At 45.1% G+C, this 26,978-nt stretch overlaps 1 protein-coding gene across 2 annotated transcripts in view; it reads left to right on the top strand.

The window, feature by feature from the left end:
* The window catches only part of LOC133049456 (phospholipid-transporting ATPase IB), a 458,918-nt gene that overhangs the window by 45,236 nt on the left and 386,704 nt on the right, over positions 1 to 26,978 (top strand). The window contains exon 2 of one of the 2 annotated variants that reach the window (XM_061133472.1): positions 14,764 to 14,908. In XM_061133472.1, the coding sequence (XP_060989455.1) occupies positions 14,808 to 14,908 (101 nt within the window). In that variant the 5' untranslated portion in view covers positions 14,764 to 14,807. Of the gene's footprint in view, positions 1 to 14,736; positions 14,909 to 26,978 lie in introns of those variants that run through there. The other variant, XM_061133471.1, reaches the window with a different exon arrangement.

The raw sequence follows: 26,978 nt of genomic DNA, 5'->3' as shown, positions 1-26,978 counted from the left end.
GAAGGAAGAGCCCCAGAGCTCTCCATCGCCTAAAAGAATACCCTGATTATCTGTGTAACCAAATAGAATCATACATTCTACTATGCTTATTGGGGTATGACCACAAGCCTATTGATAATTGTCTACTGTTAACTCTCTAGGCTTAAGACATATGAGTTATGGGTTAACTTTGGTTATATCTTTCTTCTTCCTTTGTTCAGACTAGTTTCAGGGAATTTTGGGAGGTGGGTTTGGGCACATACACTTAGGGTATATAAGATCTTCTCAAAAACTGGTCGGGGTCCTTGGCTAAAAGGAGACTCTGCCTTGGGCCCCCGGGTGTAATAAACTGCTCTCCACTATCTACATCGTCCTTCTGAGTGAGTTTGTTTCCTGAAATGCGTGGCTACAACAGTTCAGTTGCTCAGTCATGTCCAACTCTTTGCGACCCCATGGACTACACAGCACGCCAGGTTTTCCTGTCCTTCACCATCTCCCGGAACATGCTCAAACTCATGTCCATCGAGTCAGTGATGCCATCCAACCATCTTGTCCTCTATTGTCCCCTTCTCCTTCTGCCTTCAACCTTTCCCAGCATCAGGGTCTTTTCTAATAAGTTGGCTCTTCTCATCAGGTGGCCAAAGTATCAGAGCTTCAACATCAGTCCTTCTAATGAATATTTAGGATTGATTTCCTTTAGGAAAACAGTTTAGTTCCAAGTATAATTTGAACAACATACTTTTATGTTATCTATTAAAATTTTTAAAAAAATTTGTTCAGAAATGTCCCATTTACCTAATGTATTTCCAGTTTTAGGCATCCCTTTGTGTGTGTGTGTGATCTAAGTTTCTATCTATATTCTTTTCCTTCAGCCTAAAAATTCCTGTAACTTTTCTTGTAGTTCATAAATTCTGTCGCCTTTTGCTTTTCTAAAAAACAAAGTCTTTATTTTCTCCTTCATTTTTGAAAGATATTATTGCTTGGTATAGAATTCTAAATTAAGTTAAACTCTTTGAAGATATTTTTCCATTTTCTTTTAGACTTGCATAGTTTCTGATGAGAACTTTGAGATACTTCTTTGTTCCTCAATATATAATATGTCTTCTCTGGCTTCTGGTAAGATGTATTTATTCCAGGCTTTGTCATCTGAATGTTGTCTGGCTTCTTTTATACTAAAAGGGAAAAGGGTCAAGTCTTGTTTCTGGGTCAGTCTCAGAGTAGATGAATGTGTTAATTTCTTCCTCCCTACAGCCCTTCACAGGATGTTTCCTGCAAGCTAAACAAAGGTATGGTAGCTTAATGCTCATTACATGGGAGGCAGGGTTCCCAGAGATGGGCCATTGTGTGCAATTTTAACTTATAGGGAACACCCCTGTAGTGATTAACTTGTAATAGCATACCAAGGTTCTTCCTTATTGCATCAATACCTATTGTAAGACACTTTGGAGAGCTATAATGGAATAGTCTTGGGTCTTTGGGTATTTCATGACTATACTTATCAGTCCTCTAGCCAGGAGGTTTATACCAGGAGATTTGGGTAATTGACAGGGTTTGTTTTTTATTTTTTTTGTGGTGCATTGCGTCCAAATTTGAGGGCGACCTTAAACCTGGAAAATATTTTCCAGTATGAGCTGTGACTCCACTGTAGGAAAAGAAGAGTTTGTCAGGTCAGATTGTGCAATATACAAGTGAACTGCTTTTTTGTGCAAGAGAAATATGGGACTTAGTTTAGAATTCTAAGGTACAGGAGCAATATGGTCAGAAGGACTAATGGACGTGGGATCCCCTTGTCAGATGAAACTCATCAGTGGATGGGGGAGAGGAATTCCTGGTTGGAATATAAAGTAAGTAAACAAGAGAGATTCTTGGGAGAAATGCGTCTTGACATAAAGAGAGTGATGCGTGTGTTGAGGAATTCTAGTAGCTGATATTTAGACACTTATGTGTTATGGTGGTGTGGTTAGTCACTCAGTCATGTCCGACTCTTTGTGACCCCATGAACAGTAACCCACCAGGCTCCTCTGTTCATGGGATTCTCCAGGCAAGAATACTGGAGTGGGTTGCCATTTCCTTCTCCTCTTATGGTGTTGAAACTATTTTATTTGACAATTACAGACATAGAGGTTCATGGAATCGTTAATAAAAAAGCTCTGTGCTTGTAAAATTTGTCTTTGTTAACTCTAACACCTGTCAGGAAGACCTATCAGTGTTTGGGGTCAGGGAGATTAAGAGATTTGTTATGAGGTCTGGAGGTAGGATTATGACGTTGGGTTAGACAGACTTGAGTTCATTGTAACATCTGGTGTCTGGCTGTGATGAGATCATTGCATTAATAGTGTCGGCTCAGGTGGGAAGCTTGCCACAGGCTTCAGCAGCTTCGTATTTACAGTGAGGCTGAAATTTCAGCCTTAGGGAGTGGCCGCTTGACAGCTGTCACCCGTAGCAACAGGATAGGAGAGAACTGAATTGGGAACCATGTTACCCTGGTAGCTCAGATGGTAAAGAATCTGCCTGCAATACACAAGATCTGGGTTTGATCCCTGGGTCAGGAGGATCCCCTGGAGAAGGAAATGGCTACCCACTCCAGTATTTTTGCCTGGAGAATTCCATGGACAGAGGAGCCTGGCCGGCTACAGTCCTTGGGGTCCAAAGAGTCAGACTTGACTGAGCGACTAAGACTTTCACTTTTCAATACTTGAACTAGAGTGAGGCACTGCTGATGATAAGCTGTGTGTTTCAGGTGGTTACATCTTATGTATCTCTCAAGGAACTCTTTTTGGGGGATTGGATTTAATAATTTTTATTTTGCTATAAAACTTAATTGAACTTGCCTGGTGGCTCAGAGGGTAAAGAATCTGCCTGCAATGCAGGAGACCTGGGTTCAATCCCTGGGTTAGGAAGATCCTCTGGAGAAGGGAATGGCCACTCCAGTATTCTTGCCTGGAGAATTCCATGGACAGAGGAGCCTGGTGGGCTACAGTCCATGAGTTCACAAAGAGTCAGTCACAGCTGAGTGACTTTCACATAAAACATAATTAAGTTTAGAATGCTGACTTTTGACTGAAACTATTAATATTATTTTGTTTCAAAACTGTCTTAAAGTTATTCTTAGAGGATGATGGTAAAATTCAAAACAGAATGCAAATTTGTCTTTCAAACTGAAAGTTACTTAGGGGCTTCCCAGGTGGCTCAGTGGGTAAAGAATCTGCCTGCAATGCAGGAAACACAGGAGATGCAATTTCGATCCCTGGGTTGAGAAGATCCCTCCTGGAGGAGTGAATGGCAACACATTCCAGTATTCTTGCCAGGAGAATTCCAGGGACAGAGGAGCCTAGTGGGCTACAGTCCATGGGGTTGCACAGAGTTGGACACAACTTAGCAACTGAGTATGCATGAATAGGCCAAGATGCTGGCATGTTTCAACGATAGGCATTGATGTGAAACACGCATTCTTATTGAGAAGTGTGACTCAGCCAGGTGTGAGCACGGGAGGTTTTGCTGGGCCCTCTGTGTCCGCCACCCCCTGTCTGTGGCCTCAGCTGGGGCTGGAACCGATTTCCTGGTGGCCAGTGCCTGCGAGACACCAGGGTGGAATATGTGTGTACAGACCAAACACTGACCGGAGACTTGGATGAGATGGGGAGGGGCGCAGGTGTGTGTAAGAGGTGCCTTGCTTCCCCTCTGCAGGTGGGTCTGAGAGGAGCTGCTTCCGAGGAGGAGGTCTGAAGGATGGGGAGGGTTATCAGAGCTGCTTGTGTCGAACTGCAGAGGAAAAATTCAACCTGTAGGTGTTGGGCTATTTGCAGAGTTATACTTCATGTGTGTGTATGTGTGTGTGCGTGTGCACACTCAGTCATGTCCAACTCTTTGTGACCCCATGGACTGTAGCCCACCAGGCTCCTCTATCACTGGGATTCTCCAGGCAAGAATACTGGAGTGGGTTGCCATTTCCTCCTCCAGGGGATCTTCCTGACCTAGGGATTGAAGCTGCATCTCTTGTGTCTCCTGCACTAGCAAGCGGGTTCTTTACCACTGTGCCACCTGGGAGTTACTCTTTGCCCCATTTTCTGTTTTCTCCCAGGTTGAGTATGCTTACCCTGTGATTGTTACCGGGATCGTAAGGGTTAACATAGATAAAATGCTTAGACAAGGCTCAACAGAAGATAGAGGTGCTTCTTATCATAACCTCATATCTATGACCTCGTGACCTGATGGAGACAACGGACGTGGCAACACCACGTTGGCAGGGGGGCTCGAGCTCCAGATGTCTGCGTCTCCTTGGCATTGCACTGCCTTTTTAGCGATTTCCCATATTCGAGACTTTCTCACTTCTCTGTCTGAGAAGAAACGTGATACACAAAATGTCACATCAGTAGGAAAATCGTGAGGAGCCATTACACTGGGGAAGAGTATCTTTTGTATGTGACGAGTTCGCCATGAAGATGGATGAGTTGCCTCCTTCAACTCTGTGCATCATTTTCGAGGTTACGTTAAGATTGTTGAAAGTACAGTGCTAGCTTTGCTTGTCACCATGGGTCATGGGACCCTAACAGACTGGTTTGCATGTGACACTGGGTGGTGGCCGATGCACACACACGTGCCTTTCTCTTGAACATGGCATCTGACTTGTAGGCATTCAGAGTCCTAACGGCCATGGGAAGATGAGAAATTCCAGGAGAAACCTCATGATGCTATACCTCCCACCTCTCAGGGAGAGCGGGGACAGGGAAGCATGGATTTTGGTTACGAGGAGTCTTTGCAGGTCAGTTTCTCACACTTTTGTCATATTTACAGTAGATGTTGGGAGTCTTGACTCAGCATTTTCTAGCTTGAAGATGAGATGCCTCAGTGGGTTTTTAAAGGGTTGTTTGGAATCCAGAAGGATGGTGTCAGGGCCAGGCACTCAGAAGCTTGCCTCTGTGTTTGATCTTCTTGGGATAGAAAGGAGAGGGGTTGGGAGAGAAGAAACATTGGACAAGAGACATCTGAACTTTTCTCCTCTGGGAGCCAAGGTGTGGGGGACACATGAGGGTAAAACTGAGAGCTGATAGGTTTCACTTTCTTGAATCACCTGCCTGACTGTCGATGAGGTCCAGGAGCTGACTGGAAAGCCTCTGGCCAACCAGAGGCTGGTCCTGCATGGCTGCAGGTCGATGACTGATATGAGCAGCCTGGATTCAGACAATGGCAGGGTGGCGGATTCGGCAGATGGAGCCCAGGTGAGGGGCAGCCTCCTGGGGACACGAATGCCCCCTGAAGGAGCCAAGCCAGACCTGTCACCAGCTGTAGCCACAGATTCCAGCAGGGGGCCTGGGATATCACCCTGTAAACCAGTGGAGACAGAAGGCATCCAAGGATCTGGGCTCTTCCCACGCCCATGCCCTGCCCTCCCCCGCTCCATGCTATCTGAAGATGAGAGGAAGAGGGTGAAATTCTGGCAGCCAGAACATCTTTCCTCAAGAGATTTAACACCACTTACATGAACTTTAAAAATTATAAAATTGGACTAAGTTCCAAACAGAACCGGATATTGCCCTTTCTCCCCTAGGTCCCTTTTGGGTGGTACCTTAGGGTCCAATTTGCAACTCCTCAAATTCAATCTACATTTTCCTCTGTCCACTTAAGACAGGATGTGTTGTGGTCACATTCCCTTTGTTCGTTGGACACATTTATTGAGCACCTTCTGTGTCCCGTCACTGGGGACATGGAGGCGACTGACATGAGCAGGCCCCTGCTCGTGGAGCTTACAGCTGACGCTGGAAGTCGGAGGGTGAGCAAACCAGTTTCCTAGGCGCAGTGAAAGGAAGGATGCGGCCTCAGGGAAGAACCGAGCTGAGGAGTGCGGTGGAGACGGCGGGTTGTCAGGGGCTGTGATGGGATGGTGTCGGCAAAGCCAAGCCTAGAGGAGCAGACCAGGTGGAAGGAAGGGCAGGTGCCAGCACCCTGGGGGACAGAGCTGAGGAGGTGAGAAGGCTGCTTTGAGGGGAGGGGAGCTCCAAGACCAAGGGAGAGATGGGTCACCAGGGTGCTGGAGAGGAGCATGGGCTGTGAGAACATGGGCAGCGAGCCTGTGTGCCTTTGGCCAAGGTCTCGGGAGTCTCAAAACACGTGTGTGTGTGTGTGTGTGTGTGTGTGTGTATGTGAGCGACTCTAGTCGCTCAGGCCTGTCCAGCTCTTAGCGGCCCCATGGACTGTCGCCCGCCAGGCTCCTCTGTCCATGGGATTCTCCAGGCAAGAATACTGGAGGAGGTTGCCATTTCCTCCTCCAGGGGATCATCCCCACCCAGGGATCAAACCTGCGTCTCCTGCACTGGCAGGCAGATTCTCTACCACTTAGCCACCAGGGAAGCCTAAAACACCTAGAATAGGCAAGCTACAAGTTCAAACTGGCCCTCTCCTAGGATTAACTGAGCAAAGACTGTGCTCACACATGTTGAATTGGTGGTGGGGTTTAAAGTCTGTCTGTAATTCCAGCCCAGTTTTGAGGCCCAGGGAGTGATGGAGAGTGTCCAATTCTAGCAAAAGGGGGACTTGCTTCAGAAAACTCACTGGGCTTGTATTTTAAGTCTCAGTCAATCCAGTCCGTGTTGAAAAACCCTCTGAATTGAATATTTGAAACATAGCTTTTCTTCTTTGTTTTTAGTTATTAAATGTATTTCCTTAAAAGTGTACTTTTTTCATCTTTACTTAGCCACTTTATTATAGTCTTTGTTGTTGTTATTTCTAAACTTTAAATTTTTAATTTTCTATTGGGGTATCGCTGAGTCACAAGATTGTAATAGATTCAGGTGGACAGCAAAGCTACTCAGCCATATAAATACATGTATCCATTCTCCCTCAAGCTCCCCTCCCATCTAGGCTGCCACAGAACATTGAACAGAGTTGCATGGAAAGCATATTTGTTTTAATTTACATGATGGATTTTAAGGTGTCTGTCTCCCTGGGTGGCTCAGACAGTAAAGACTCTGCTTGCAGAGTAGGAGACCTGGGTTTGATCCCTGGGTCAGGAAGATCACCTGGAGGAGATCATGGCAACCCACTCCTGTATTCTTGCCTGGAGAATCCTATGGACAGAGGAGCCTGGCAGGCTATACAGTCCATGGGGTCACAAAGAATTGGATATGACTGAGCGACTAAGCACACAGGTATAAAATGAGCTTCAAGGAACAGCCCAGTCTGTGTAGCTGTGCTTATTGGACACTAGGCTTCGGGTGACCGTGGCTCACCTTTCACCCACCAGCTGGAGCCGGCCAGGCTGTGCATTAAGCATCACTGGCTTGTGTCTCTGCTCGTGCGATACCGTTCCTGGAAGGCTCTGCACTTTGTCTGCACAACCAGATCATAGCCATTCTTAATAGCTGAGTGCAAACTCTTCTTTAATGAAATTGCTCTGGTTTTCTGGCCGGCATGAGCCTGGCAGTCACGTTTGTCTTCTGAATTCCCAGGTTATTGGTTCTTTCTTTTGCCTCTGTTAAATGTAAGCCTCTGCCCAAGCCTCTGTTAAATGTAAGCCTCTGCCTTTCCCCTTCCCACCTCCCGGCAACATGCCTCTGTCTGGGAGATGCCCCATGACTCCGGGTGAAATGGTGCCCCACAACATCTTAAATTGTAAATAGTCCATGGCCCATACTTACCCCCCATCTTTTCTTTCCCTGAAAAGAGAAACTAATAGGCATTTGCAGTCATGAGAGATCCTGACTTGTTGGTGTATTTCCTTTGAAATCTTGGGTGGAAGTGGATCACAGATGCTGTGTTTGGGGAGATGTGGTTTGCACAAGATGGGGTCTAGAAAAGGCCCCTGAAGTGTGTCTGTCAAGGCGAGAAGAGGCACATTTTGCATTTGTGCAGTGTTTTCATTATGTTGACTTTATTAGGAGAACTAACAGCCCCAGTGCCTCCCTGGCTACCAGACTGCTCTGTGTCTGTCTTGAAGGTTTAGAAACATCTTTGTTAATGTGGGTAGATCCTGGAGTTGAACTCGAAACTCCTTGGGAAGGAAAGAGTGTGTGTGTGTGTGAGTGTGTGTGCGCACACATGTGCACATTCATGTACCTCTTGTTGCAAAGCTCTGTGATGACTGCAGTCTTTTCTTGGAAATCTTTCTGGAGGCAAAAACCCCCCATCTTTACATACTTTACAGGTACATAAAAACTAGGAAAATAACATAACCAACTTAAAAAATTTTTTTAAATATTTTAATAGATACAAAAATAGTCAACAAAATGTGTTATTGAAATATAGTTGATTTACAGTGTTGCATTAATTTCTGCTCTATGGAGTGTTTCGGTTATATAAGCATATATTTTCATATTCTTTTCCATTATGGTTTATCACAGATAATGATATCCTGTGCTGTACATTGTGGGCTTCCCTTGTGGCTCAGCTGGTAAAGCATCCGCCTGCAATGCGGGAGACCCGGGTTCAACCCCTGGGTTGGGAAGATCCCCTGGAGAAGGGAAAGGCTACCCACTCCAGTATTCTGGCCTGGAGAATTCCATGCAGAGTTGAACACGACTGAGCAAGGACCTTGTTTATCCAGCCAACTTTTAACTCATGTGGCCAAAGCCCAAGCACCTGTGTTGCCAGGAACTCGATGTCCTGTCTTTTTGATAAAGGAGAAGTGTAATCTAACTTTTCCTTGAGATGGGGGTTGGGATATAGTCAGTTTAACTGTGAAAGGACTTGGTTTATATGAGTCAGCACAATCTGGTCTGAAGAGGGGCTAGGATGGTTCATGCATTTTTTAGACTTTGGTGTTTAAAAAAAGAGACTGAGGCCACATGTAGCCCCAAACCTAAAATATTTACTACCCGACCCTTTGCAGAAGTTTGCCAGCCCTTGATTTGTGTATTGTTTTGTGGCTGAAGAAACCAGGGCTCAGTGGGGCTGAGTTCATGGGGCAGCCGGGCCCAGTGGAAGGAGAATTGGGTCCAGTTGTCTGCAGGTCTGGCTTTTAACCCTGCTTTCACTGGACCTACCTAATACATTTCTGTGACTGTTGAAGTTTCCCTTTTGACTCTGTCATCTTAGAATTCAGAGTGGTGTCTGCAATGAGATTCAAACACTAACTACCAGCAGTTGGTCAAACTGCACAGGTTAAGGACACAATTCTTTATGTCTGTCCTCAGTCAGACACCAGCTGCAAGGTCTGGGGTCCCCAGAGCTCCAGCACTTATGAGCAAATGGCTACAAATTCAGGGTTCCCATTGACCTTGTGATTTCAATAATAAACTAGAATAACTCAGAGCACTCAGGAAAGAGTGTTATTGGTTGTTCAGTCACTAAGTCGAATTCAACTCTTTGTGATCCCATGGACTGCAGCATGCCAGGCTTCCCTGTCCTTCACTATCTCTTGGAGTTTGCTTAAATTCATGTCCATTGAGTCGATGATGCCATCCAACCATCTCATCCTCTGTCTCCCCCTTCTCCTTTTGTCTTCAATCTTTCCCAGCATTAGGGTCTTTTCCGATGAGTCAGCTCTTTGCTGACCTATATATAGGAGTCCCATAAAAATATGGGAGACCCAGGTGACCAAAGTATTGCAGCTTCAGCTTCAGCATCAGTCCTTCCAATGAACATTCAGGGTTGACTTCCTTTAGGATTGACTGGTTTGATCTCCTTATGATTATAGTTTTATCGGACAGGGTACCAATCAGGACTAGCCTATAGAGATGGAGTGAGGCTTGGGAGGTTCCCTGTGGGAAGCTTTCTCCAGACACATCACCTGAGCTTTGGTGTTCATAGTTTTATTGGGATTTCATGAAAAAAGAAACTGGAATTCTCCAGGCAAGAATACTGGAGTGGGTTGCCATTTCCTTCTCCAGGGGATCTTCCAGACCTAGGGATCGAACCTAGGTCTCCTGCATTGCAGAGAGATTGTTTACCACTGAGCCAGGGAAGCCCATTCATTACACGGGTGTTATTAATTGGCCACATGACTGAACTTTCATCTGAGATAACTTTCTACCTGAGAAACTTCCCTGCATAACAGGGTGCAGGGCGACCTCTGTTTCCCAAACTCCTCCTCTGCTTCCCGTGAAAGGTCTTCCTTCGTGTCCTGACACCCCCCTGCCCCCTTAGCCCAGGATGCTACATAAGCTGCAATTTCCTGGCTGAGTTTTGGGCCTCATATTTTTATGGGACTCCTGTGTATAGGTCTCCAGTCCCCATGTCTCCCCCTGAGCTCCCATCCAGGAGGTCAGGCTGATGTCAACTGGCTCAATCCCCAGCCTTCCAATCACACGGTGCTCCTGGCAGGTCAGCCCCCATCCTAAGACTGTCCAGGGTCCACAGGAGTCACCCCATTGGCATAAACTCAGGTGTGCTCAAAAGGTTCCAACATGAACAACAGATACTCCTATCGCTTGGGAGATTCCAGGGGGCCAGAGCCTCCCCCTGGGAAGCGAGGACTAAGACCAGCTGAATTCTTGACTGTGCGACAGTGGCCGAGGCTTGACACTTCCCACGGAGCTGGGTGGCAGTGCTGCCAAAAGGCTTATCACTTCAACAGGCTTCTGACTTAGGAAGGCAAGAGTCTTTCCCAAGAATTCTTTCTGTGTGATAGTAAAACTTTGCATGCGAAAAGGCAGAAAAATGCTCCTTCTGTCCTTGGAGGTTCTCCAGTTGATCTAGTAATCAAATTGACATAAGACAGATTAACAGAAAAACAAATCATCTCCCTGGGTCCCACGTCAAAGTTTCCAGGAGGCAGACTCTTACTGGGTCAACTCGGACCACATAACTGCATAGCCCTTTGTGTACCCAGCTGATAGGAGGACAGGGGCAGAGTCGTGGACTAGAGAGAGCCCCTGCCCTCGTGGCCCTGGCTGTCCACTGCCCAATCTGGGTTGCTCTGTGCTCATCTGAGTCTGTTCTTTCCTTTTACTTTGGCTTCTTTCTCAGTAGATGTTTCCTGAGTTCCTGCTGACACCAGGTTTCTGTATATGGGGGAGTTGTAAACACACACTTTGATTTTATACGGTGGTATTTTCCTAGTGCATTAACTCAGAATTCACCTCACGAGTCTGAATTTGAAACCTTGCTCATAATGTGCTTTGCTATATATGGTACAGCATTCTCCTTAGGCAAGACATTTTTAACAAATCATGTTAGTTATTTTCAAAATATTAATGTCTTTCTCCAAAGCAGGATTGGGTCACGATGCAGCCCCTGAGCTAGAAGAAAGTTATCTGAGTCCTGGAGGTGGGATGAGGAGGTAGGGACAGTATTTCTACTTAAAATTCCAGATTTGGCCCCGTAGTTGTATAGAAAGGTGAGCTGGCCTGATAGATGACATGTACTTGGGAAATCATTTGCTTCATGTTGTTTCCACCAATTGTGTCAGTAATTTTCCACCCCAATATTTATGATCCAACATTGAAATACTTATTAGGGAAAATTTGTTTCCATTCTTATTTCTATCAGGGATTTTTTTTTTTGGCCTCAGTCTTCTCTTCACACCCTCAGTTATCCAGTATTTCTTCTTCTTTCTGGTCCACACATTTTGTCCAAAAGAAGTCAGACAGAATTTTCTTTTGAGCTGTTTCTCATGTCCATTGTTTCCCCCTTCTCCATGCAATAGATGCTTTTATCATTTTGCTTCTAGATGGTTGGGCTTCCCCAGTAGCTCAGCTGGTAAAGAATCTGCCTGCAATGCAGGAGACCCTGGTTTGATTCCTGAGTTGGGAAGATCCCCTGGAGAAGGGATAGGCTACCCACTCCAATATTCTTGGGCTTCCCTTGTGGCTCAGCTGGTAAAGAATCTGCCTGCAATGCGGGAGACCTGGGTTTGATCCTTGGGATCAGAAGATCCCCTGGAGAAGGGATAGGCTACCCACTCCAGTATTTTTGGGCTTTCCCAGTGGCTCAACTGGTAAAGAATCTGCCTGCAATGCAGAAGACCCTGGTTCGATCCCTAGGTTGGGAAGATCCCCTGGAGAAGGGAAAGGCTACCCACTGCAGTATTCTGGCCTGGAGCATTCCATGGACTGTATAGTCCATGGGGTCACAAAGAGTCAGACACGACTGAGTGCCTTTCACTTTCACTCCTTGACGGTGAAGTTCATTTTCTGCCTCGGGTATGCTTGTCTCCTGCTTAGCAACCGTCTGTGGTTCATCTGACCTTCCGGATGAAGTTCAGGTTTCTTCCCCTGGCATTAAAATCATCCACAGTTTGGCCACTGACTATTTTTCTGAGTTTCCTGTCTATTATTTCCCGGTTTGGATGCTCAGCGCTGGATTTTGCCATTCTCAGTTGCCCCCCCGCACAATGTGCTTCGTCTACGGGGCCTCTGTCTGAGGTCTTCTCGTCCTCACCCAGATTGTCCTCCTTTTCCCTACTGTAAACCTGGCCCAGAGGTTAAGGCTCTGAGACCCTCACACTGTTCTGACCAGCTCTCCGCCCTTGGCACAAAGTGGCCGCTGACCTCTGACCCCGCTGGCCCCTTCAAGTCCCCTCTTTGTCACTTGGTCCTAGTCACTGCTAACTGGGGTTATGCTGGTTAACACTTTTGAGAGCAGGAGCCAGCTTTTTTGTTTTTGTGGTCTCGCCTGCATCTCACCACGGATTCTCAACTGTGGCTACCCATTCATATCACTTTAAGAAGCTTTAAAAACAAGAGGCACAATCGGTGAGGGCTGGACCCAGGAACTGGTTAATTGTGAGAGCTTTTTCGGTGATCGTCTGGAGCCAGAGTTGAAAGCCACTGAACGAAGACCAGGTGAGCTGCTCTGCCCACAGGAGGGTGTGGGGCTTGTGCCCTTGCTGCCCATCACCGCATCCCTGCCTGGAGAATTCAAAGCGACCCTTTACATGACTTACTCAATCAGCAAATACAAGTGCCCTTCATGTACCAGGCACTGTTCTGGGCGCCAGGTACCTGTAGTGGACAAAACACGTCTCTGCTGCTCTGGAGCTTCTGCTCTTGGCCTTGGGGAGACAGACCATAAATAAATAATGTCAGGTAATGATGACACCGGCTGTGGAGGAGAACAAAGTGGGGTGAGTGGGCAGAGAGGAAAGCAGCACTTTTGTATAGGCTGGTTTCAAAAATATCCTGTGTCGGCCTTAAATCAGCAAATGCTTTAAAACCAGCCTCCTCTGAGGTCCAGCCGGTTTGAAGGTCCTGCTGCTCTCTGCTGCCCCCTGTGGACAAGCAGGGAGTAGAGCAGAGGGATGCCAGACAATGAGGGCTACAGGGGGTGATCTGAGAATGGGGGGTCCGGTACTCAGACCTACACCCAGCTTGTGACCAGGGACCCGGTTGTGAGCATGTCCCATGACAGCATGTCAACCCTCAATAGCCAGTGTTACACTGGGGTGTCCCCATCTTAGGATGCAGATTGTAACAGGATTCTAATCACTTGAAAAAGGTGATAAATTTACATAGCTCAAACTGTCTACTTCAAAAAGTTTCTGAGCATAAAGTGGCTGTGTCTGAAGTGAGATGCCTGTTACCTAAGTTCTGCGACACCTGTTTCTTTTATAGGTGGGACGTGCGGCAGGTACTAGAGCACAGTAAGTGTTAGTGGCTCAGTCGTACCCGACTCTTTGCGACCCCACGGACTGCAGCCCACCAGGCTCCTCTGTCCATGAGATTTTCCAGGCAAGGATACTGGAGTGGGTTGCCATTTCCTTCTCCAGGGGATCTTCCCCACCCAGGGATCGAACCCGGGAGTCTCCTGCACTTCAGACAGATTCTTTACTTTACCGGCTGAGCTACAAGGGAAGCCCAGCTGGGATTTAAGGAAAAGGAGAGAGGCCTCCGTCACCTGCAGGGCACTTATTTCTGTGAGCCTGGACTTCAGGGCCTCCTCCCTGAAGGTCAGTTCTCAAGCTGGGTTGCCCTGTCCAGGGAGGGAGACTGCCTTGTGGTTGGAGGTGTGTGTGTGTGTGGGGGGGGGGTGGGGGTGGGGTGGTGTTGGGGGGTAAGCCCAGGGAAGTGGTTTCAGTAATGGTTATGTCATCATTCCCCTTGCTGACCCCTCCTCAAGTGAAAGTGAGTGGGGAGTTTTAGCCCAAGAAAGGGTTAGCTGTATGGCTGAAATCGAGTCTTAAGGAGACAGAGGGGCTTGGGTCTTAACCACAGAGACCTGGGATGCAGGCTCGGGGTAAGGCTCGCTTGTACCCTTGAGCTGGGATGGGCAGTGCTCTGTGGTCAGGTGGCCAGGGGCATCTGCTGGTCTGTGCAGGCTAAGCTGGGGGGGGGGGGGGCGCAGGGCTCTGCACTGAGGTTTGGGAATTTCATCTTGAAGCACAGAGGTGCCCCTTCTCCTGGGCCAGAATGCAGGGCACACCCCCTTGCGGTTCCTCTCGCGGTTCCCAAGCACAAAGGAGCCAGAAAGCCTAGCTCGGGAATTCGGTCTCCGGGCCTGGAGGGGGAGCTCGCCCGGGGGAGGGGAGGCTCTGGTCTCTGTTCCCCACATCCCCGCAGTCCACGGGGGCCCTGCCTCCAGCCGTGCGCCCCTCACCATCCTCGCCGAGCCTGCGGGTCTGGCGCAGGGGCTGCAGGTTTGGGGAGGGAGGATGGAGAGAGGAGGGGAGGGGGAGGTAGGGGGGGGAGGGACGAGTGGGGGCGGGGCCGAGGTTCCCACCCCCGGAGAGGCTCCTCCGCCTGGGGACCAGCGGGCGGGGCGGGGCCGGCGCCCGTCTCCAGGGCAGCGGAGGGACTGGGTGGCGCGACGCCCGGAGCATCCTTGCAGCTAGTCCCCGCCCGCCGGTGCAGCCGCCGCTGCCCTGCGTGACTTCTTTGTGTTTTGCGTTCTGCCCGTGCCTCTTCTCCTCAGGACCTGTCCGTCCTCCTCCGGGCTACAAGAAGGCAGACGATGAGATGTCCCGGGCCACGTCTGTTGGAGACCAGCTGGACGCACCAGCCCGCACCATTTACCTCAACCAACCGCATCTCAACAAATTCTGTGACAACCAGATCAGGTAGGCGAGGGCGGCCCAGTCGGAGCAGTTCATTAATTCCCCCATAGGAGGGGGCTTGGCTTCCTCCGAGACCCCCGCAGGAGCCAAGCCAGCCCCAACCCATGTCCCTGCGGCCTCCAGCCCCATCCTCTCCCCTCCCCACTCAAGCCCAGCAGTCTATACCCGCGTTTCCCATTGGGGTGTGGGAATATACCTTTCATCCTTCTGTCCTTTGCGTTGGTTCTGTGTGCAGGCTGTCTGTGAGCCTGAAGGATGCTTGTAGGCTTCTGTCCTGGCAAAAATAAGGTTTCTTCTCTCTCTTCATCCCTGAGTGCCCTCCCAAGGACTCCCCCATCCCGTTTTTAAGCCCATTTTTTAGAGACAATTTAAGCCTGTTTTAAGCTCTCCTTAGCAATTTGCCGACTGTAATGTGGCAGAGTGCTTTATAATGGATCCCTCTTGTCACAAGAACTTGCATTCAGCTCTCAATGCCCAGAACATTTGTTAAGAAGGCTTTCTTTTCTGGGAAACTTTGCCCAGAGTTAGCGGGAAGACGGATGAACACTAAGATTTAGATGCCTGCTCTATCCTGGCAGCTCTGTTGGACGCTTTAGTTACACTAGCTTTATGAAACCTCATCACCTCTAGAAGAAGACAGTCTTACCTTCATGTGAGGAAACCGACATAGGAAGATAGATGTTAAAGGACCTGTGGCCATTTAGCTACCAAGTGGCAGAGCTGGACATAGAACCCAGCCTGTCTGGCTGCTGAGCTCAAAGTGTTTGTGCTGTGCAAAGCTAAATCTTTTAGGCGCGGAAGCTGGCATGTTTGCAAATTTCATTAAACTTTCAGGCTTCCACAACTTTACTCCTGGGAGGGACTTCAGAGGATGTGGTTCTGTGAGTGGCTCCGAACCGTGTGCTCAGGTGCAGAGAAGGGTCGTGATGGGTCAGGTTTGCCAGTACTGTGTGTGCGCGTAACTGAATTCCAGTCCAGAGCTCTCTCTTGAAAGCTGTGGCTAAAACTTTGTTGTGTGTTGTGTCACCCTGAAGCCTTAGCACTTGAACTTAGCCTGAAATCTTTATTCAGAAAGGCCTGGCTGTTGGGCGTTATTGCAGCTTCATAGGGTTGGGGGTAAAATAATGGTGCATATCCTGTGCAGAAGTGACACTTATTAAAAGAGTGTTAGATTATCCTGACTTTATTTTGGGTTTTAAGAATGGCCATTGGGGCCTATTTTTTACTTAAATGTGTAGCTTGGAAGAACAACTGAGGCCAAAATTCAAGGAAGAGTGAGTTTGGTTTAAGATGCAGAGCAGCGCACATATGAGTTACTGCTTCACCCACCAGGATAGCACTAATCAAAAAGACAGTAGCAAGTGCTGGCAAGAATGGGGAGAAATGGGGCTGCTCCTACATTGCTGGCGGAAATGGAAAGTGGTGCAGCTGCTTTGAAAAACAGTTGGGCAGTTTCTTAAAAGGTTAAATGTAAAGTTACACATGATCCAGCCATTCGAGGTGTATTTACCCAAGAGGAAGGAAATCACACATCCACACAAAACTGGGTGCAGATGTTCATAGCAGCTTCATCAGAGTGGCCCAAAGGGGAGACAACCCAGTTGTCTATCAACTGACAAATGAATAAACAGAATGCGGTACGTCCATACAGTGGAATGTCATTTGGCCACAAAGAGGAATGTAATACTACAACATGGATTAACCTTGAACACATTGTACTAAGAGAAAAGCCAGTAACAGGTCTCATGTATGATTGCATTTATATGGAGCATCCAGAAGAGGCAAATCCACTGGGACAGAAGATAGACTAGTGGTTTCTAGGGTGGAGGAGGAGGTTGGGAAAAGGGGAGAGACTGTAATGTACGTGGGGTTTCATTGTGGGGTGATGGATCCATGACTCTGTGAAACACACCTACACCATCCAGAATCCTGCATTGACAGCATAGTTCCATTTCCTCAGACTTTGTCATGTGTTTCTAACTTTAAGATGTTTTCAAGTAGTGTTTTTGCTTTGTTGTTCAGTTGCTAAGTCACATCTGACTCTTTGAGATCCCTTGGACTGCAACACACCAGGCTCCCCTATCCTTCACTATCTCCCAGAGTTTGCTCAGATTCATGTCCATTGAGTCGGTGATGCCAAGCAGCCATCTCATTCTCTGTCATCCCCTTCTCCTTTTGCCTTTGATCTTTCCCAGCATCAGGGTCTTTTCCAATGAGCCAGCTCTTCGAATCAAGTGGCCAAAGTATTGGAGCTTCAGCTTCAGCAACAGTGAATATTCAGGGTTGATTTCCTTTAGGATTGATTGGTTTGATCTTGTAGTCCAAGGGACTCTCAAGAGTCTTTTGACTAGTTCCTTAATTTCAGTATTCATTTGTGGATGCTTAAAGCTGGGAGAAAGAAATAGGGGTCTTTTTTTTTATTTTGGGGAGTCTTTGTTTTTTGTCTAAATTCTCTAGTTTCCATGGAAGGTGAAGATTTTTAAATGTCTAGGTAATGGGGTCTCACAACCTGTTCTTTAATTGACTCACATTGACTTTTTAAAAAATTTTATTTATTTATTTTTTATTGAAGTATCAATTGATTTGCAATGTTAGTTTCAGGTGTATAGCAAAGCAATCAGTACTACACACAGCTCTATACATACATGTATATGTATAAATCCTTTTCCAGATTCTTTTACACCATAGGTTATTACAAGATATTGAATATAGTTCCCTACGCTATATAGTATGTCCTTGTTAGATCTATTATATATATATATATAGTTGGGTGTATATGTTAATCCAAAACTCCTAATTTGTCCCTCCTCCCATCTTTCCCTTTTGGTGACCATAAGTTTGTTGTGTATGTCTGAAGACTCACTGACTTTTGAGACTGATTTTTATATCAGAGATTTCCAGTGGCTGCTTGATATACAGTTTCATTTGGACTTTTTTGGAGTGGGGAAGGACTAAATGGGAGTATACCATAGGTGGAATAAAGGAATAGGAATAAAAAAAATAGGAATAAAAATAGGAATAAAGTAGGTAGACACAATCATTCCTTATGTGTGACTGTACAATTGAATTAGTTAAATATTCTTACAGTTCATACGGTTTCTGAGTTCATGGCTTATACTGTGAGAATCGGTTTCAGAATACATGGAATAGGCTTTTAGAAATTAAGGTGTGTTGCCTGCTGTCCTAGAATACGGTCTTCCAATTTTTACTTTATCTTGACTTTATTTAATTAGGAATTACTAATGGTAATGTGACTCATAGTTCATTAAAGAATTGATTTTAAAGCTTCTTGGCATTATGGTTTAAGGATTTTATAAAATGTTGAGCAACATTGTTTCAGCACTGGACCATTCATTTTATAAAATACTGATTAAAAAAAATAAGGCTTCTTATCTTGGTCATGAATGTTTGCTGAAAGTTGATAAAGCTACTGAAAGGGATATTTTCATTAAAGGGAGTTGATAAAGGATTTCTTTTTCTTAATAGCTTTTTCTTGAGAAAACACTGATGGATTTTCTTGGTGGGTCAGACAGTGTCATTCCAGGCGGTCTGCATCTAAATTGAGGCTTTTGAGAAGAAGGGACCACGTGATTGGTGGAGGAGGGTGTTGGGGTTGTCTGGCATATTTGACACTCTGCCCTTTCGAAGGCTGGTCTTCCCTGGGACCCAGCTCTCACTGATCTTCCCCCATCCCAGGGCCTCCCTGGATTGGAACCTGGTAATGGTGACAGTTGCTCTTGACCACCTTCGTGGGCAGCTGGTGTTTTGACTTCGCTAGAGTGACTGGAGTTTGCCAGGAAGGGATATGGTGGTTGGGTGTTTGGGGAGGTTGGTGAGGACAGGATGGTACCATTAGAGTAGGGATGGATGGTCTGGGGTTAGCATTTGGACTGGTGTGTCTGTCCAAGGAGGAGGCGCCACCAGGCTAGTGGGAGTGAGAAGGTCACTGGCTGGTTTGACTGTGGCCTTGGCGGCCCCAGGGGGATGCCAGTTGTGTTGACTCAAATTCCAAGCTGTTTCCTGAAATTCTGGGAGGGTCTGTGCTATGTAAACAGATGTCTCTCTAAACCTTGTTCTTGACACTTGACACCAGCATTTAATTTGACCTAAAGCTGTGGTAGGATGAAGTTTTCCATTACTGAAGTTTCACATTAGTGAATTTAGGTTATCATAGTTATAGAGACACATAACATGGTCTTTTCTTGTGTGTGTGCTGTGTGCTAAGTCATTTCAGACGTGTCCGACTCTTTCTGACCCCATGGACTGTAGCCCACCAGGTTCCTTTGTCCATAGGATTCTCCAGGCAAGAATACTGAAGTGAGTTACCATTCCCTCCTCCAGGGGATCTTGTAGAGATTGATTTTTCTAGGACCTTAACTGTGAAGACAATAGTTGTCTTCCATTATCCAGAAATGAGTAGATTTTGCAGTGTAATTATTACATCTGTACATGTATGATTATATATATGTCTACTTTATAAGATTCCTTTTCTGAAGTGTACAATCACATCACCTTTAAAATTGGACAGGTTTATTGAGAGATAATTCACATACCATATAATTTCGCCCATTTAAAGGATACAGTTTTGTGGCTTTTAGTATATTCAGAATTGCACATGCATCACCACCACTTCAGAACATTCTGTCATTTTTCAAATAAACTGTTCCCATGGCTGTCATATCCTAGTCCCTTTCTCTCCAGGCTTGAGACGACCACTAACCTACTTCCTATCTCTGTAGACTTTCCTGTTCTGGATATTTTATATGAATGATACTATGTCCTTTAAGCATTTTAAGTTAAATATTAAATGCTTATAGAAAGTTTGATATGTAGAGAAACTTGGTATTAATTATTCTTGATGGAGAATAATTAATTTCATGTATCTATATCTTAAATGTTTCAAGTTAAATTTTTTTCCAGAAAATATCTTCATGATTTTATTGGTCAAAGGAATGGGCAATGTTTATGCCATCAAGTTCAGTACAATCTTTTTATATGAATGTCAGCACACCATGTAAAACAGTGAGTTTCAAGGCTATCAGATGGTTTTCTCCAGTGTTTGAAATGAGGTCTTCAAAGCAAGTTAGGAATGTTTACAGATACTCAGTTTTGAATGAGTCATTCATTTCAGGTAGGAGTTTTAGGTAGGAAAAATCTTCTTCAAAGCAGTAACTTGAACTTTGCCAAGCTATTGCATTGCTTTAGGTTCCTTTGTCTTGAAAGAAATTGACTTCATGTGAATATTCTGTTGGTTTTTCCAGGAAAAGATTGAAATAGAATTTTGCCTTTACAGAAAGGAGAATTGAGTACAGGGTGGTAGGTCTTGTAGCATCATAGTTGTATAATATTCTGCTGGGATCCTGATGTCTGAGAGGATATTTTTGTCTTAAGTGGTGAAGAGAACAGAGTCATGTTCAAAAGCACTTTGTGCATGAGTAGGGGTGGTAAGTGATGATACGGTACCAGCTCTAAGACCGTGGAGGACTTCGAGGAGCAGTGACTCTTCCTGGGCGGCTGCTGCTGCAGAATTTAAGTGGAATCTGGTCTCACAATGAAGGTGCTTACAATTTAACAGAGAAAGAATACCAAGATGCTGTTAACAACTCTAACTTCCTTTTGATTCACGAACAGATTGATGTGTTAAGAACCATGGTTTACAGATCTCACTTGAGATAGTTATCCTTGTCAAGATTGGTGAAGGTATATAAAAACCCTTATCAAGAATAGTTGATTAAGAGCTATACAGAAACATATATCTATTCTATTTCAGGTTCTTTTTCTAATAGGCTATTAGAGTATTGAAGAGAGTTCTCTGTGCTATAGTAGCACCTTGTTATTTATCTATTTCATATAACGTAGTATGTATATGTTAATCCCAACTTCCTTTGCATGTATCTTCCCATCATTTCCATAGAATTTGGCCAACAAAAGAAAGTAAATTCAATGTGCAACACCAGCCACCCCCTCACCCCAAATAGTTGATTATGTTGAAAGCATTGCATTTACCTACTTTCAAATGACCAAGATTTTCTTCCATTTAATGTTCTTTTTATTTTTCTGTTTACTTATTTTTTAATGAAAATTGTATGTATTTAGAAAGTGAAAGTGTTAGTTGCTCAGTCATATCTGACTCTTTGTGAACCCATGGACTGTAGCCTGCCAGGCTCCTTTGTCCATAGGATTCTTCAGGCAAAAATACTGATGGGTTGTCATTCCTTTCTCCAGGGGATCTTCCTGACCCAGGGATCGATCCCTGGTCTCCTGCATTACATGTGGACTCTTTACCGTCTGAACCATCAGAGAACCCCAATATAAATATATTTTTAATATATTTTAAATATTTTTTAATGAAAATTGTATGTATTTAAGACATACAAAATGAGATTTGATTTATGTAGTGAAAACTACAGTTTAGCTAATCTGTTCACATAGTTATCATTCACTGTTTTTTAATTTAGAGCCGTATGAATGTATGCTAAGTTGCTCCAGTTGTATCTGACTCTGTGAGACCCTATGGACTGCAGCCCACCAGGTTCCTCTGTCAGGAATTCTCCAGGCAAGAATACCGGATTCTGGTGGGTTGCTGTGCCCTCCTCCAGGGGATCTTCCAGACCCAGGGATCAAACCCACATCTCTTACATCTAACCTGCATTGGCAGGCAGGTTCTTTACCACTGGTGCCACCTGGGAAGTCCTTAGAGCCATATATTTAGTCTCCAAACCAGGCACTCCTATCTTATATTTCCTGAACATGAATGTCACAGTATACTGAGAATCCTTACTTTATACAAGCCAGTAGCAATTAAGGCCACAGAAGCTGCTTGTAATTAGAACTGTTACCAGGTTTGCACCGCTGGACAGGCTTTTGAGGCATTCTGCAGTCAAAAGCATTCAAACTCAGGGCCTTTGGCATTGTATAGTTTGGTAATCAAACACTTGAGCTTTCTTGAAATATATTATTTTTAGAAACAGAAAACCGTGTCAGCCTTGGGCCAGTTTTGTATTTGTTTCTAAGGAAACAGCAGATGTCTAGGGGAGTTGACCGGGGTGATTTCTCCATCAAGTTGACCCTTGTATGGGTAGACCTGGTGCATGTTTTGAATTTAATATTCAAAACTAAATATTTTTCAAAACTAAAAACACAGACTAAAACGTCTGTGCCATTCTGATCTATAAAAACTGGGAAAGTTGCTGGGTTTGAGTTCTGGTCACTTACTTATTTCCCCTCATTCCTGATCGCAGATTTTGTTAACTCTTAACATCCTCTGTGAACTTAGCACTTCTGATCTTTACCTATGAAAAGAATGAAGCATCAGGATTTGTGAAAAACGCAAGTTAAAATTAACATAGCTGGAGGAGACTAGGGCGATGTGACAACTAAATGCAGTATCAGTTCTAAATCAGATTTTGGAACAGAAAAGGTACACTGGAAGAAGCACTGGAATTTTTTTTTTAATTGAAGTATAATCGATTTACAGTGTTGTGTTGATTTCTATTGTACACAAAGTGATTCAGTTATACATATATATACATTCTTTTCCCTGTCCTTTTCCATTATGGTTTATCTCAGGATATTGAATATAGTTCCCTGTGCTATACAGTAGGACCTTGTTGTTTATCTGTTCTATATATAATAGTTTGCATCTACTAACCACAGACTCCCAATCTATCCCCCTCTCCCCCTACCCCCTGCCCCTTGGCAACCATGAATCTGTTCTCTATGACTGTGAGTCTGTTCTGTTTCACAGATATGTTCATTTTATGTTGTATTTTAGATTTCACATATAAGTGATATCATCTGGTATTTATCTTTCTCTTTCTGACTTAGTATGATCATCTCTGGGTCCATCCGTGTTGCTACAAATGGCATTATTTTATTCTTTTTTATGACTGAGTAACATTTGATTAAATGTATTTAACACTAGTGAACTTGAACTCTGTCATTTGGGGTATTCTTATGCTGATGCCATTATATTAGTTTTGATCTAATTTGATCTAGATTATACTGTGGTGACTGAAGATACTGACATGGGGGCAGGGTGAAGGTTTATGGCAGCTCTGTACTATATTTGTAACTTCTGTGACTATAAACTTATCTCAAGATAAAAATATATTAAAAATTAACAAGAACTGTCTGGGAGATTAGGAACTAAATGGTCAACGCTCATCTTTCTGTTGGATGCTATGGGAAGTGTTGGGTCCTTATTGGCGAGAGCTGTGTGTTTGAAGGGGAGGTAGTCATGGAGACTGGACTCCTATCTTCACACGTTTATCCTGATGCTGTCCAGACAGGGAGACAGCATCCCCTTAACTGGCAGTACTGGAGCTTGTTTCCATAACATCTGCTCTAGCTGTATTGAAGTTGAAAAAGTAGAACTGTGGGCTATGGTGCAGTCAGAGTTCAGTCTTGTGAGCTTTTGTGTAGTGATCTAGAAAGTATCATCTAAGTGTTCATTCTAATACTTCTGGCTGAATCACTCAACAGACAGCAGAAGCTTACTCAGAAATGCCAATCAGCAGCCCTTTCAAGAGGGACAATGCTTCCAGAGAACAAAAGGCGAGGGCTGACCATTGCAGAGAAATTTCCTGAAATTGTGAGGTTGGGTTTGATCATTTAAATGCTGATCTACCCTTTTCTGCTAAATGAAAGCCTCGTCACAACTCAGACTGTAGGCTTTTAGCTACCCTTGCGCTGTGCTGTGGTTAGTTGCTCAGTCGTGTCCCACTCTCTGTGACCCCATGGACTGTAGCCTACCAGGCTCCTCTGTCCATGGGATTCTCCAGGCAGGGATACTGGATCGGGTTGCCATGCCCTCCTCCAAGTATCTTCCCAACCCAGGGATCGAACCCAGGTCTCCCACATTGCAGGCAGATTATTAGATGTAATTAGGGAGAGATTTGGCGTTGAGTTTGGGATGCTGTGATTCATCCTTCGGAGAAATTATTCTCTGTATCCATCCTCCACAAGCTCCTGGAGAGTGTTGGCTGGCTCAGGCTTTCAGACCTGCCTGAGATAGGATGACATCTGGGGAGGGGCCCCTCCCTGTCTCACATCAGCTCTGCATCTGTATCAGTGATCTCCACACTTTTCTGATCACATGGCCCATCAGTAAAACTTTTTACCATGAACCTGTACTATGTCTATTTCACTATCTGTCTGTATGTGTTACCGGGTTTCCCTGGTGGCACAGTGGTAAAGAATCCACCTGCAATGCAGGAGATCCAGGTTCAATCCCTGGATCAGGAAGATCCTCTGGAGAAGAAAATGGCAAACCACTCCAGTATTCTTGCCTGGAAAATCCCATGGACAGTACAGCCTGGTGGCTGGCTGCCCATGTAGTCGCAAAAGAGTCGGACGTGACTGAGTGACTAACACTTTGACTTGATGTGTGTTACAGTTTTTATCTGAAGACCCAACATGTATTGACCAAGATTTCTTGGTTAAGAATTGTGGGTGTCAATCCATATCATTGGTAACTTTCTTGATTTTTGAATACTTTGGGCTGATTTATCAGACTGGATTAAATTATGCTAACACAACCTGGAAACATGATTCTGAAGAGCTTTTCTTTCCTAGAAGTGCCAGTTCTGCTGTCTGTGGGCTTGTCATTAGTTTATCATTTTCAGTCTGCAGTTTGCTTCATTGCATCAGTCTTCAGCCCCTTGTTCTTTTTGGGAGGGTTAGTTGGGTTGAAATGAGAGAAATTAATCATCCATGCACCTAGCTGGACATGGAAACTGAAACACGCTGTGATAAGCAGAGAGAATGACCAGGGAGGGTCCCTCTGTTACTCCCTGTCTTAAGTCATCTGAGCCGCTGAGACAGAACACCGTAGACTGGGCGCTTACACCTCAGGGATGCATTTGCTCACAGTTCTAGTGGCTGGAAGTCCAAGGTGAGGGGCCCAGCAGGGTCAAGGTCTGGTGAGGACTCTCTTCCTGGCTTGCAGACAGCCTCCTTCTCACGTGGTGAGGAGAGAGAGAGACCAGGCTTTCTCGGGTCCCTTCCTGCGCAGGCAGGAGTCCCATCCCAAGGCCCAGCCTCATGACCTCATCTCAGCATCATCACCTCCCAGTGGCCCCATCTGCCAAGGATGAGGGCTTCGACCTGTGGATTCAGGGGACACAGTTCAGTCCACAGCACCCCACCCGCACTGTTAGGGTGCTCCCCTTGCAGCTGGGGGTACCAGTGTCAACACATTCAGTAAATGTTAGTAAAGCGTACTTTTGGAGGCGCATGTACATATAAGCTGTAAAACTTCCTCCAGCACTCCCCGGTGGAACCATCTGCTTTAGATTCTCTTTCTTGGGGAAAACCTGTCCTGCCCATTCAGCCTCAGCAGACATAGACTGATCGATCACTGAAGGGAGACTTGAGCGCCGCTTCCAGGCCTGCCTTGGTCTGTACGAGGGAGGGTGTGAGCCCCCTTCTGTCAGGAGTGATATACGATGGGGTGGGCTAGGGGGTGGCCTGTGGCTCTGAGGGGCGGGGGAAAGCTGCCTGAAGGTGACCAGTGAGCTGGGTTGGAGTTGATGTCGGAAGGGCAGAAGGTCTAGGAGCCACGTGTGTGCCTTTCAGAAACCATGTGGATGATGCTTGAGTGCCTGGAAGGGCCAGGCTCCAGCGGAGGGTTAGCCGCAGCCAGGAAGGCTTTTTTTTTTTTTTCCTTTTTTTTTCAGGAAGGCTTTTAAAGGGACAAGTGACAGCGATCATTCCTGTCTGAGACCCTTCTGCCTGACTCAGTTACATAAGGGATTATTCCTTAAATTGGATAATTAAATTGGATAATTTAAGGAATCAAAAAATTCCTCCTTTATTTCTGCTCCTGCAAAGGGTGGAGGTTTTGAAAGTATTGTCTAGCATATGAAATGTGTTACCAAGCTCTGACAGTTTAAAAATAGAGCTCTTTACTTGAAAAGAGGAAGGCTGTCGACTGAGTAGTGTATACTTACTTCCTTAATATTCCATCTCTGTTAGAATAGTTAAGCCTGAATTTTTAATGTTGCCATTACAAATTAGAGTTCATTAATCATTCTAGTGTTGATATATCAGAATAAATTGAAGTATTTCATAAAACAACCATGGTGAGGGCAGACAGAAACATGGACTTCTCTCGGTGTTCCTTTTTTTGCCTGTCAGCTGTCACAGGATTTCACTGCTGCTGCGATTTCAGTAACATTTTATTCATTCTGTTTCCTTAGATGTTTCAAGATAAATAATTTTAAGGACAAGAAGGCATGTGTGTGTGTATGTGTGTGTGAATTCAGTTATTCTCTATATGGAGGTCTTGACATGAGTCAGCCATGTTTATAAGCCAAATATTGTCAGTATTATGCAGTCAGGAAACTCCAAGGCAAAAGATAACAACATGGGACATTCCTTCTGATGTCTTAACCAGTCTCTTTCCTCCATTCTGTGTAAACGTGTGTCCATGCACACCCCTTCCCCATACCAGAAACTCTCACTTACTGCTTACAAATGAACACCTGTTGGATAAGGCAGAAGGGTTGGAGAAGTTATCTACCATATTTTTGCCCTTAAAACTGTACCTGAAAACTCTAAAACTGCATGCTCATGTTGAACTTTGAGGACGTGTTGAGAAAGTTTGATGTTAATCAGCTACTGACCATTTATTCATGTTTCTAATTCCAGTTTCTGAGGACAATGTATTTTGACTTTTGTGGTCCATTTGATGGTCTTTCTTTGGACGGTTCATGGACACAATATAGTGCTGCAAAGGTTTGTTTCACTCATACACTTAACCTAGACAAGAAACTATTTTTTGATACAGTGCTGGTGTTTGCCATCAAGTAAAATAAATGTTTTACAGAAACCAACACATGACGTCTAAGGATTGTGGAATAGTGGATTGCTTTATTTATTTATTTATTTTGGATTGCTTTATAAGAAAGTTAGCTGACTTGATTTTAATTCATAATCCCTTCTATATAAATAGTCTGCAGATACTGATTTAACATTCTTCACAGCCAAATATGTTTTTGTACACAGTGGTTGAAGACAGATTGATTATGCACCACCTGTTGTTTTGAACTGTTTGGGTAAGGGACCTCAT

The sequence above is a fragment of the Dama dama genome, chromosome 30 (genome assembly GCF_033118175.1).
Source record: "Dama dama isolate Ldn47 chromosome 30, ASM3311817v1, whole genome shotgun sequence".
Taxonomy (NCBI): Eukaryota; Metazoa; Chordata; class Mammalia; order Artiodactyla; family Cervidae; genus Dama; species Dama dama.
The sequence above is the reverse complement of the archived record's forward strand: the minus strand, read 5'-3'. Positions and strand labels throughout refer to the sequence as shown.